Here is an 11,973-nt window from a genome sequence, read left to right as displayed (position 1 = left end):
TGTGTTCTCAATCTTTATATATAGTCTATGGTGTGAATGCACTGGAACAGTGACTCATTGTTACCCAGGTCCTCCCTACCAGTTAGTCTGGCCATGCCACAGTGTGCACATCCGGTCTTATGAGGACTAGATGGTAGATTACATTAAGGCCGACTGTGAAATGAATCATTACATTAACAAAATGCAATATATGGAAACCCTGAAGTTTTTTTAAATTTAATAACTGAGATTACTGACATTTAGAGACAGCCGCTCCTCTATTTGATCTATTTAAATATCGTATGGTATCCATGCTCATATTTTATCGAGGTAGTTGCAATATTATTTTCCTTTCAAGAATATTTGTAAGATAATAGTAGGCTACTTGTCTGCCATTGTATTTTTTTTCCGACGGCACGTGAAGGCAGCAGCAGTTGCAGGTTATTTGTTCTCTCCAGCAGGAGGGCGTTTCTCGGAGCGACACACAAGTACAGTGTTTTGAATTACAGCGGTGTAACTTACTGGTTCCTATTTAGATACTGTCCAAGCTTAGGTTTGTCTGAATAGCTTTTAGCACTCGGCTCAGGCTCTTCCTTCATGTTAGCTTTCCTGTTGGTATCACTGCCAGGGGAAAGGCACAGAGGAGGCCAGGCTCGAAGACATGGAGGCTAACCGTCCTTGCAGAGGGAGAGAGCTGTAGGACGGTAGGCTCTCTCGCATTTCTTCCTCCGTTAAGAAACAATGAAAGGCAAACAAGTCATGTTATGGTGTCTCTGCTTGGAGAAAAGCGGTCCGTTAGCTTGCTAACAGCGCTTGTTCTGCAGCTTTCGGATGTGCTTTCCTGCCCGTCGTCGCCAAAAGACAAATGTTATGTGTTTTTTAATCCACACAGACAATGATGGTGGTGCTTTGGAGCCCTTTTGCCTCAGACCTGGAAAGGCTGGTTTTAGGGCATCACCGGTGTGAACCACAAACATAACACACTTTATATTTGAACAGGTGGACGTTTCCTGTCTTTATTTGAACCAGCAGGCAGTGAGTGGCCTTCAGCGTGACATGCAAGGGACACATGCACATACAAACACCGTGCAAATGTCATGCACGATGGAAGCTCAGGACAGTGTAAACATAACGGGCGCTGCAGGGGCAGGAAATGGAGCTCGGGTGTCAGCTACGTGTTAGTAGAACCAGGTTTTGGTTCTTTAAAGGACTGTTTTGGAAAGAGTCTGCAACAACAGACTCAGATATTAATCCTTCATGTTGTCACATGGAAATCACATTTTGCAGTCTTTTGTACTGTTTTTCTTTTCAGTTTTGGATTATAACCATTAAAAATCATTGTTTCCTCATGGAGGCAGTGAAGACACAACATTAAATTAAATCTATTTGTGCAGTAGGTCTGTCAGTAGTTACTTGAAACTCATCAATATAAATACATGAACAGGTGTGAGCAGGAAGACTGTGGAGGGGCTGAAGAAACACATGGAGAACTGCAGACTGGTGAGTCTGTGCATTCAGCTAAGAGCTATGTTTATACCTGGTGAATACTGGCCAGATTTTGGGATGGGAAAACTCAAAATCTTTGCTTTTTTCTAAAGCAGGTTAAGAAATCAAAAATGCAGAAGTGGAGCTAAGTTTGTTTCACAGTGATTTTCTTTCAGCTTGCTTAACACCACTTTTTAATCATGAAAACACTTGCAATGAAAACTATTTGATCTCATTATGAGCAAGTTAAACATAAATTTGAAGTTAGAAAAGCACCACAGGAATACTTTGTGTGTACTTAACCTGTTTGTATGGCTTGGTTCACAGTGTCCTCTGTGTTTTCAGTGGTGACTTCTCCTGGGAGTTGGTGCTTCTACAATGGACCCTGCCCATGTTGGAGGGGATATGTCACCCCTGTATGTGCCAAGGAAAAGAAAGTCTGTTCAGTCACAACCTAAGAGTGGAGTGTCATGTCCAGGTAAATTATTTACATCATGTTCGGTTGATGAATAATTTCACCACTTACTGTGTACGTTCTGATTTTGAATCCAGTTAAATTACACTTCTCCTATAGTTGTCCAACGAATGCCAGAAAGCCCCTGTGAACCGAGTTCAGCTGGATACCCTAAGGTCAGAATGAACATGTGCACAGAACATTTGTCCTGTTTTTTGTTTACACTATGACGTTTTATTGTTGCAAACTATCCAGCGGTGATCGGGAAAATGCTGCTGATTAAAAATGCCCGAGTGTGGATGTCCATTTCCACGTTCTAATACAGAGAATCTGTTAACTTCATGCACACGACTGGATCTCTGCTTCACAGTTCTGTACTTGAATGTTTTAGAATGACGAGTCTCAAGACCCTGATGCTCTAAAGATGAAAAGGAATTATGGAAGAAAGCGGTAAGAGACTGAGCCACCTGTTTTGTGTATTGTGTGTTTGCACAATAAACTGCATGACAGATGTCTTCTCTCTACAGTGTCTGTTGTATTTAAATCATTGCTAAGCAAATGCACATAGTTAAAAATACACAGTTCTTTCTAAATATTGGTCTTATAGATGCATGCTATTAGCTTAAAATGTGACACAAGGCACTTTTTGACACCTTTTGTATCCCTGGAGCTGTTTATACCTGCTGCATTCATCACAAGTTTAATGTGAGTTGAAATCTACTCATCACCAAATTAAACCAGATTCCATATGCAGTCTATATTTTAAATAGATTAGTTGTTACTGAACATTTAAACCTGGCATGTAGCAGATACAACTAACAAAATACTGCTAGTTTAACCCCTGAGAACTACAAATAGCAGACCACGTAGGACACTGAGGGTCACCTGACGTTCACCATGATGTGCACAGTGTGTGTGGTGTGATTCAGATATGAAGTGCAAAGTGGTTAAACTACAGCATTATGAATTATACATGGTTGGATTAACAGTATTGAATCCAAAATTAGTGTTAAACACTATACTAAAGTGTGTTGCTACACTAGAATAATATGTTTTTCATTATCGTTTCTAAAAATACAAATGTCAAATTTTTAATTTTTATCAGGTACGAGGAGCTCCAAAGTGTTTCCATAGGAACAGTAGATTACTCAACCACCAGCTGCTCAGTGATGTCATCAGGTGGCCTGGCCAATGGGGCAGACCCTGGGTCCATGGCCCCGCCCACAGCAAGGCTACCTCCGAGACTGGTGTCTAAGGATGTGTGGCCCCAAGGCCCGGAGGCCGGCAGGCAGCAGTCCCAGCCTCAGGACCAGAGCTGGAACTCCAGCAGGGACCGAGGTCATGACGCCTGGGCCCCTGGCAGAGACCAGGAGCAGGTCTGGAACTCTGGCAGAGACAGAGCGGGACACTCCAGTCAAGACCAGACATGGATAACAGGCAGGGGAAGAGCCCAAAGCGGCCCGGACCAGGCCTGGATGCGGTCCGGGATCGAGGTCCTGAGCAGTGCTGGGCAGCAGGGAGAGACCGGGGCCAGGATCAGGTCTGGAATGCAGGCAGATATCCAGAAAGAGACCGGGCCTCCTCAGGGCCAGAGCAAGGATGGGGCACTGGCCAAAGCCAAGACCAAACCTGGAGCAACACAAGCAGAGATCGAGGACTTGTCTGGAGACCTGGTGCGCATTCATACACAGTACCACGTAATAAAATATGACAAAGTGGCCTGAGTGAACAGAAGCTCCAGCGAGCGATGGTGCTTTTGGTGGATTTTTAATAGTAAATGCTCAAAGGAAATCAGGCTTAAATAATAATAGCAGCATAATAGAGAAAATATGTTTTTAGAAACAGTAAAGTGAGATACCGACTGTCCTTAGCTATTTTTTGGCTGTGGGGTTTTGTAGATTGATTTTGTTCTGCATGTGTCATTTTATAGACTTGAACATGAAGAAAGTCCAGAGAGTGGAAATGGAGCGAAGCCCTCCTGCTAATAACTTCCAGCAGCCGCCAGATGGCAGAGACTCTTGTGAGTTACCTGATGGGTTCAAACACACATCACATGTCCTGAGATCCCCTCATCCAAGGCTGGCATGCGTCTTATTCATCTGAATTTAAATGTTTCAGGTTCAGATGCAGCCATTGTTGGAGAGGCGTCGACAGCCCCGCCCAGCGAGGGGCAGAAACCTCCAGTCGTCTCCACCAAGAAGGAGCCGCCTACCTACCCTCCAGGTGCGAGCAGCTGTTGATCACTTAGCTTTAAATTTTAGCTGATATGCCATGGACTTGGACGTCATGTCAGATTATATAAAGACTTTAGATTGGCTCCTCCACCTTCTGAGATGTTGCTGCTGTGTTTAAGTCAGTAATGTCTTTGTGTGTCGGTATCCACCAGGAAGTCAAGAGGAGCGGTGGCAGCTCCAGATTGTGGCCAAAGGCAGAGTCACCTGTCCAAAATGTAAAAGTGTGAGCAGGAAGACTGTGGAGGGGCTGAAGAAACACATGGAGAACTGCAGACTGGTGAGTCTGAGCATTTAAAGCATACAGCCTTTTAGGTACTGTATATTGTCTCATGAAGGCCTTACTCATACTGTGAGGTAGAGTATAGTAAATGCTGAATACACAATCTGCTGTTGCTTTAAGAAGACAGGCACCTCTGAGGTTACCTTTCATACTACCTGCCTATATTAGGGTTATTAATTTCCATTTTCAAGATTCTTCTCCCAGGAGTTGCTATGTAATGACATGTCTCTCTGCTATAGTTTCTTGGTTTAAAGTGTGTTGATTGTACCAAATGTAAGTTAAGTCTGTTGTTTGCAGCAACCCTTTACCTGTCAACACTGTGGGAAACAGCTGAAGTCCTCAACAGGGATGAAGTATCACATCATGGCTGACCACAGCCACCTGGTAGGAATGGTGCTGATTGTTACAACCATATGATTATCTTTCATGGCATTTGTGGAGTTTTTGTTGTTGTTGCTGTGTTATGTATCATACTGTACATGTCTGAAGGTTAGTTCAGGGTGCAGGACTCTGATTTTGGCACTGGCTTTTCTCTTTCAAGCCTTCAGCAGACAATGCAGAGGACCTCGATGACCGTGCCATCAAAGACAAACTGCGTAAAATCCTGAAGAGACTGGGCAAATTAAAATGCTCCAAAGAGGTAACAGTGAGATACAGTAAGAGAAGATGAAACATTGAGGGTCCAGTGGTGAAATGTTCTTCTCGTGCTTTCTTTTCTTCTGTCCAGGGCTGTAGCGCCGCCTTCACCAGCATCATGGGCTACGTGTACCACATGAAGAAGTGTGGAAAGGAGGAGTCGGAGCTGGAGAAGATGCTGTTGAATTGCTCTCACTGTGGGAAAACGTACAAGTCCAAGGCTGGTCTGGAGTACCATCTGAAATCAGAGCATGCACCCGTGAGTCAGGTGTCATATTCAGTCTGTTGGTTCAGGAGATTCAGTCAAACTGATCAGTCAGTTTTAGCCAGATTTAATTTATGTACAGTAGCAAATTTTATACACAAGTCAATATGTATATTATAGGACAAACAATGAAATGATGTTAGCTGGGTTTCACTGGATTAAATGTGATTATTTATGGTTTATGTAGTCTTTAGCAGTAAAACATATTTTTAAATCTTAGATTATTCCTGACTAAAACCAGATTAATGCTGCTCTGTTGTATTTTTAACATCTCAAGGCCATAATGAACCTGATGAAGCTAATCCTTTTGATTCTCTCTCCCCTCCTGTTACCCAGACACCGCAGAAGACTGAGGAAGATGAGGCCCTGAAGGCCCAGAGGGAGGCCAACCCAGAGAGGACGGCCAGCGGCAGGGTGCAGCGCGCCTCGGCCCAGGTGGCGAACTTCCACCTGGCTGAGATTGCCAACAATGAACTGCCCAAAGACTGGCCCAAGAGGAAGTTTCAGTCGGACCTGGTGCCGGATGACAAAAAGGCAAGAGGAGTTTCAGTTTATGTGGAGATATTTGGAGGGTAGTTTTGTTAAATGCACCAACATAAATAATGTGGTACCATATATACAAGTATACCATCAATACACATATGTCTAGATTGACTTGTACACTTCCGTTAACCTGCTCTGCACTGGTTGTGCATGCTGCCCTTCTTAGTTGAAATACGCTCGGCCAGGCCTCCCTGCCTTCAGTCAGGAGGTGCTGAGAAAGTGGAAGAATGAGGTGAAGCTGCAGAGGAAGGTCCAGTGTCCCAACCAGGTAGGAAACACCTGTCATTTCAGATTGTGTACATTAATAATTTACTTTTCTCAGTGCTGTGTACACAGGTTGGTTAGTGGATCATGCTTATTGTATTGCATAATATTGATTATATGATATTCTGTGTATAAAATACAAAATAGGCCCTGCCATCCAGAGTGTATATATTATTATTGTGTGTTCTTTTGATATTTTTAGAACATTAAATTATCTATCTATTGGGTTTTTTTGCCATTTATTATTTCAAAAGAAGTCCTCCATATTTGGAGTTGGGGATATTTCTGTTTGTGAGGTTCCTTTGGCCTCAGTTGTCTTCCATTTGTTGGGTTGTTGGGATAACCTCGTCTCTGCCCTCCCCAGGGCTGCTGCTGCACCTACACCAGCGTGTCTGGGCTAAAGGCTCATCTAGGACTCTGCACAAGGGTACGTCTCCTTTTTATTGGTCCTCTGTTGCAGATTTAATATTACTGCACGTGCAAAGTCCATTGAATGTACAGACACTGTGCATAATGCGATTGTGGAAGAGAAACAGATTCCTAAGGTATGTTGGACTCTTTTTTTAATCAGAAACTTGGATCTACATTGACTGCCATGTAGGTCCTCAGGTGGGCTCCTATGGTTCCTCTGATACCTGGGGATGTGTTGTGAAAGCTTCTTAGTATTAATGCAGGTTGCTGCTCTTTCTGCATATGTCAGATCAATCGCCCATTTTGCAGCATCTTCCCAGAGATTATTTCCAAATAATCAGTAAAATCATAATGTCCATTCCTATGACCCCAGTGTTCATGCAGTGAACAGCTATGTATGTTCCAGGTCCTGATAATCATTTTATGTCTCTGATCCCATTTCAGGGTGACTTTGAGGCTGGAAAATACAGATGTCTGATCTGCAATAAAGAGTTTAACTCTGAGAGTGGAGTGAAATACCACATCAACTCTGTCCATTCACAGGTAATGACATACATCTCCAGAGGTGTCTGTCACCTTGTCCCTGTCTGTCTGGATTACTAAATCAGATGTTCACAGCATGGTCTTTGAAGAGTTGCCCTCCTAATGTTGTCCGATCTTGTGTTTTGTCTCCCGCTGCCTTCACAGGACTGGTTTGTGACGAACAAAAAGGCCTCCAAGAAGTTTGAGAAATTCCTCAAAAATCAGCCCAAGGCGTTTGCCCATAATACAAACAAGCAGAGTGTGGATCAGTATCATCATCACCACCTCCTGCATCAGCAGCATCACCACCACCACCACCCCCATCAACAACAGCATCAGCTCCAGCACCAGCCCCTGCAGCACCCTCTGCAGCCTCTGCATCATCTCCAGCACCAAACCCAGCTCCTCCACCCAGAGCACCAGCACCTCCCTCCACAGGTGGACACCCAGCTCCAGCAGCCAGTGCTCCACTACACCCCTCTGGAGCCTCCTGTGGGGCCACTGTGGGTGGATATGGACCAGAGAGGAGACATGCCAGGATCAGAGCAGACCCCGATCGAGATGGGAACGGGTGATGCTGAGAAACCTGGAGCGGACGGCAGTGGGCTGGTGGAGGTTAAAAGGAGAGAAAAGGGGGAGAGAGGAGCAGAGAGAGGAAAGGCTGATGGGAAGCAGAAGGACTGCTTTGCTTTTGGCAGCGCTAGTGGTAGCAGCAGCAGCAACAGTAATACTGGCAGCTCATGCAGCGAATCAGAGGTGGAGCAGCAGGACAGGCAGAGACAGATCGACCAGTGGAATCTGAAAAGGCCGGGCATCATGGAGCCCCACCCTGAGGCCGGGAAGTGACAGAGGAACACTTAAAGGACCATTAAAGTGACACTTTTCTTAACACTCGTCATCTGTACTCATGCACCAGAGCCGAGAGGCAGAAACGGAGCCTGTCGGGGTCCGTCCACACATCATTAGTTGTGACAGTGTCACATAGAAGAAAACAAAGATTTTGTTTTTCCACAAGACACAAAGGTAAGAAGGCAGCTCCTGATGTTCTGACAAAGCTAAGAAAACCTCACATAGTCGTGCGGATATGAGTCGTACACTTCTGGTTTAGGGGCTGTTTCTCTGTTCTGAAATGGTTGTCAGTGTATAGCCCTGAGAAATGTCGTTCTGCCGTTCATCTGTGTGTCTGTAATGGGTTCTTTTCACTGACTTTAAACGTCTTATTCTTTTAAAGAGTTTGATAAACACTTCACGTCTGTCATGTTTACCCTAAAGGTTGAAAGGTACTCCAACCTCCAGAGAGGATGCTACAGTATAGTATTTGATTACACTTGTCTGAAAACATTTCATGCCTCTTAAGTATGATTTATGTTACTTCATACTTCTGTCGTCACTTTTAATTACAACTGATTGACCTTTTTGGGGCTAAATATGGTCTGAAATATCAGTTTTCTGGTCAAATTCCCTGGCTTGGATTTCCTTCCTGTACCATACGTTGATTAGTGAGATTTTGACTAGATTCGGTTTAAAGCCATATATTGACAGCGGTCCATGACTGACATCGGGCTGCTGTTCTTGAAGCAAGTCTGAAGGCAACTGTGGTTACATAAGAGGATCTGTTTGCATCTGTGCCGTGGCTCCGTGCAGGTACAGGTGTTTTAAACAAGCAAGTCACATGTGAAAGGCAAAAAGGTTCATAAACATGGTTCAACACGTTGTTTCTGAAAGTGAATTGAGAAGATCAATACCGCTCTTTGTTAATTAGTTAGAGGTGTTGGTAGGGGGTAGGTTTGTACATTGTACTGCTAAGCAAGCTAAGCTAATCAAATAATTCCCTGATCTAGCCCTGTCCTTTCCACTCAGTGGTATGAAACTTCTGTCTAAATCTTGGAAGGAAAGAAAATCAGTTTACTTGTTGTGGAGGAACTTTTCCCTGGGCCAGCGAGGAATTCAGCAATGGACTGGTTTCCACTGATACACAAATAAAACATTTTAACTAAAGGTCCACTTAGTAGCTTTTTCCCAAGCTTTTAACCACATTGGTCTTCCTCAGCAGATGGAGTTTACTCTGTTGTCACTGTGTCGTTGACACTTGATAATAAATGAGCAACCCTCACATGACAGCTTTGCAAACTCAGAAAGACTGAAAGCTCTGGAAAAGCTAGTCAGTAGACCTTTAATCAAGATGTTTTTGTCAACATGCTCTTTCCATGTTAAGGATGGACCTCAGTGCTTTTTAATCAAAACATTCCAAGTAGGACAATTGTGAAGTGAATAAATCTAAAATCAGTGGGCAGGGACAGAAATACAATAATTCTTAGTGGCTAATCACAAAACACTGGCCAATTAATTAGAATGTCAGCGCACGTATGATGACATGAACGAACCTGTGGTGACTGAGCATCGATGTTGGTGCAGGCAAGTGGTCAGACTGGGAGATGGCTGATGAACAGAACCGCAGCATCCTCTGCACACAGACTGTAACACAGGTGACAGGTGCTGGAGGAAAGCTAACAAGCTTCTTACATGGAGGAAGATGTTTGTCTTCTCTGTTGATTCTTCAGAGACAGACCTGTTTGGCCAGTCTCACAGAATATTTAACCAGTAGCTAATGTTTATGTAGTCTGCATTTTGAATCCACTAAAGGGATGTATGTTATGGATGGTTGTTAGTCATTTGTAAAATGTTTAAACACTATTTTGCATATTTTTTTTACAACTTTTTTTTTTGCATTTATGACTAATTTGGTTATTGGTTTCCCCTTTTTAGTGGACTTCTGTCAAGACAGGATTGGTCAGAAAAAAATTAACCCTTTAATCTGTGAATCTCTTTATAACAAACTATGAAAAAATATTTCTGCTTCTGTTTAAAGTGCTTTACCTTTCATTGCTGCCCATCAGCTGTCTTTTGGAAGAACAGCCTGTGTTTTTAGAGATGGAAAACATCCTCATACATGGGAAGCGTTTCAAAGGGCGTGCTTTTATATCGTTGAACGTGGAGAACAGGCATTGCTCTTTTTATTCATTCCCACTTGCTGATATCTGTCATCTTTACTTGAAGTCTAGTGTTAAGCCTGAAAACGCCTTTGTTTTGGGTCCAAGCACCTACAGTGTTAGAACCAAGGAACCAGGGAGTCGAATACTGGGTCACAAAATGGGGCCCATTCTTCCCAGTAAAAGTGGCTCACTGGGCGTGCACGCCAAAAAAGATTTCATAATACAAAGAGTGATAAGATAGTTTTACAGATGTATCTTATTCTTGTGGTCTATGGAAAATGCTTTTTGGGCTTGGGGGGACTTTTTTGTTGCAGAGTTGCAAGTGGCCACTGGGAAAAAGTGGTTGAGAACGTCTGAGTGGCGGCGCCGTATCCAGCTGTCATAACACATCCACGTCCAGTGTTTGTTCTGGATTTAATCCACTGATGAAAGTGGTCCTTCAAGGCTGGAGAAATCCATTTGTCAAGAGATGTACATTAAACCAGTAGTTTATACTGGATGTATATAGCCGTTCTCTTGGCTTCTCAGTTGAGCTTTGATTTCCAAATTATGTAGGTGCTTGGACCACAGTGAGCTTTTTGTTATATTTTAGTTTTACCTTTCATTTACCCGGGATGGACTGTTGAGAGTTCAAGAGTCCAAGTTACTCTGTGTCACTGTTCCATTACGAGAGTTCAAGAGTCGAAGTTACTCTGTGTCACTGTTCCATTACTTTTGTCTTTATCGTGATGCCTATAGCTACTTGTTGCTTCATTTACTGAGTTCATTTTGACAACGTTGGAATTTGGCACGGTGGTGCCTTTTTCTTTGTTTATCCACTGTGGATGTTGCTGGTCATGCTAAATATCCTGCACTACTTAATAATTACTAGAAGTATTACTGACCACCTCAGGCAGTGCTTATTAGAATCACCTCTTATTATAGTGCAGTCTAGTATAACACCGTCACTAATTATGACCTCGGTGGTAAAATGTATAATTTTATGGTCAATCGGTTGTAGTGAACAGTTGTATTACAATAGACGTACCTAATAAACTGGCCAGTGAGTGTATGTTTATGGGTTATAACCAGGTCAGCCTCAACCCAATCAATCACACTAACCCAAAAAGGTTCTGCTATCCAGTAATTTCCCAGAAATGAAGTAGATGAGAGGAATGTGTAAAAACTGAATCTGATTTTCTGCAGCAAATTATTTTTTGTTTATTTTTTCCTGCTGTTCATCTCACAACCCGTTCATTTCATAATGTGAAAGCTTTCAGGAACAGGCTTCAGAATGTCCTGCTGCTGTTGAAGTACTTCCCACGTCCACCTATGCTTGTGACCAAATCTATACAACCCTGCACGCACTTTGAACTGTTCGAGGGCACAAAGGAAAGCATTGCTCAGCATTAAGAGTGTCTCACAAAGCGCCCTTGGTCCCTGGCCACATTTGGTTTTATCCTCCCAAATGTCAGCTCATTTAATGACTCAAATGCCATATTTCATTGGATTAATGAGTAAGGCTCAGACATTGTTTTCACTACAATAAAACTATGAAGGTGTGGATATTTTGTTAACAGTGCTTTACACCTTGTCTTCCTACTGTTACTTTATTTAAAGTAGCATTTATTTATCTTAATGCTGGAGCACAGCCCTTTTTGTTCTGTTTTTTGTATTTCATTGCCAACAGTGGTGTTGTCAGCTGCTGTAGTGACAGAATTAGCTGCATTATGTATCTGAATTTAATCAGTGGTGGCCTGAAGGAAGTCCAGATTTCAGTAGGGAGGACTCAGGATTTACATCAGATATTTTTGAAATTCAGAAAGCAGAAGTTCTCTTTAAATGATTTGGGCTTTATTTTTTATCATAAACCCATCAACCCCTGCAGGTTCTGTGTATTCAGGTACTTAGTGAACATAAAAACAAGC

The 11,973-nt window shown here is 43.0% G+C and overlaps 1 protein-coding gene across 1 annotated transcript; it reads left to right on the top strand.

The window, feature by feature from the left end:
* Positions 1–3,245: 3,245 nt before the first annotated feature.
* znf512 (zinc finger protein 512) lies at positions 3,246–10,704 on the top strand. Its single transcript, XM_020618199.1, has 12 exons — positions 3,246–3,591; positions 3,849–3,938; positions 4,037–4,141; positions 4,305–4,429; positions 4,730–4,816; positions 4,974–5,072; positions 5,160–5,327; positions 5,670–5,867; positions 6,043–6,144; positions 6,505–6,567; positions 6,996–7,094; positions 7,239–10,704. Exons 1-12 carry the CDS (start codon positions 3,345–3,347, stop codon positions 7,917–7,919), a joined length of 2,064 nt encoding a protein of 687 aa, XP_020473855.1. The 5' UTR covers positions 3,246–3,344; the 3' UTR covers positions 7,920–10,704.
* Positions 10,705–11,973: the final 1,269 nt, after the last annotated feature.

This window comes from Monopterus albus, unplaced genomic scaffold (genome assembly GCF_001952655.1).
Source record: "Monopterus albus unplaced genomic scaffold, M_albus_1.0 scaffold202.1, whole genome shotgun sequence".
Classification (NCBI taxonomy): domain Eukaryota; kingdom Metazoa; phylum Chordata; class Actinopteri; order Synbranchiformes; family Synbranchidae; genus Monopterus; species Monopterus albus.
Note: the sequence above shows the minus strand (reverse complement) of the source record. Positions and strands in the feature narration are given on the sequence as shown.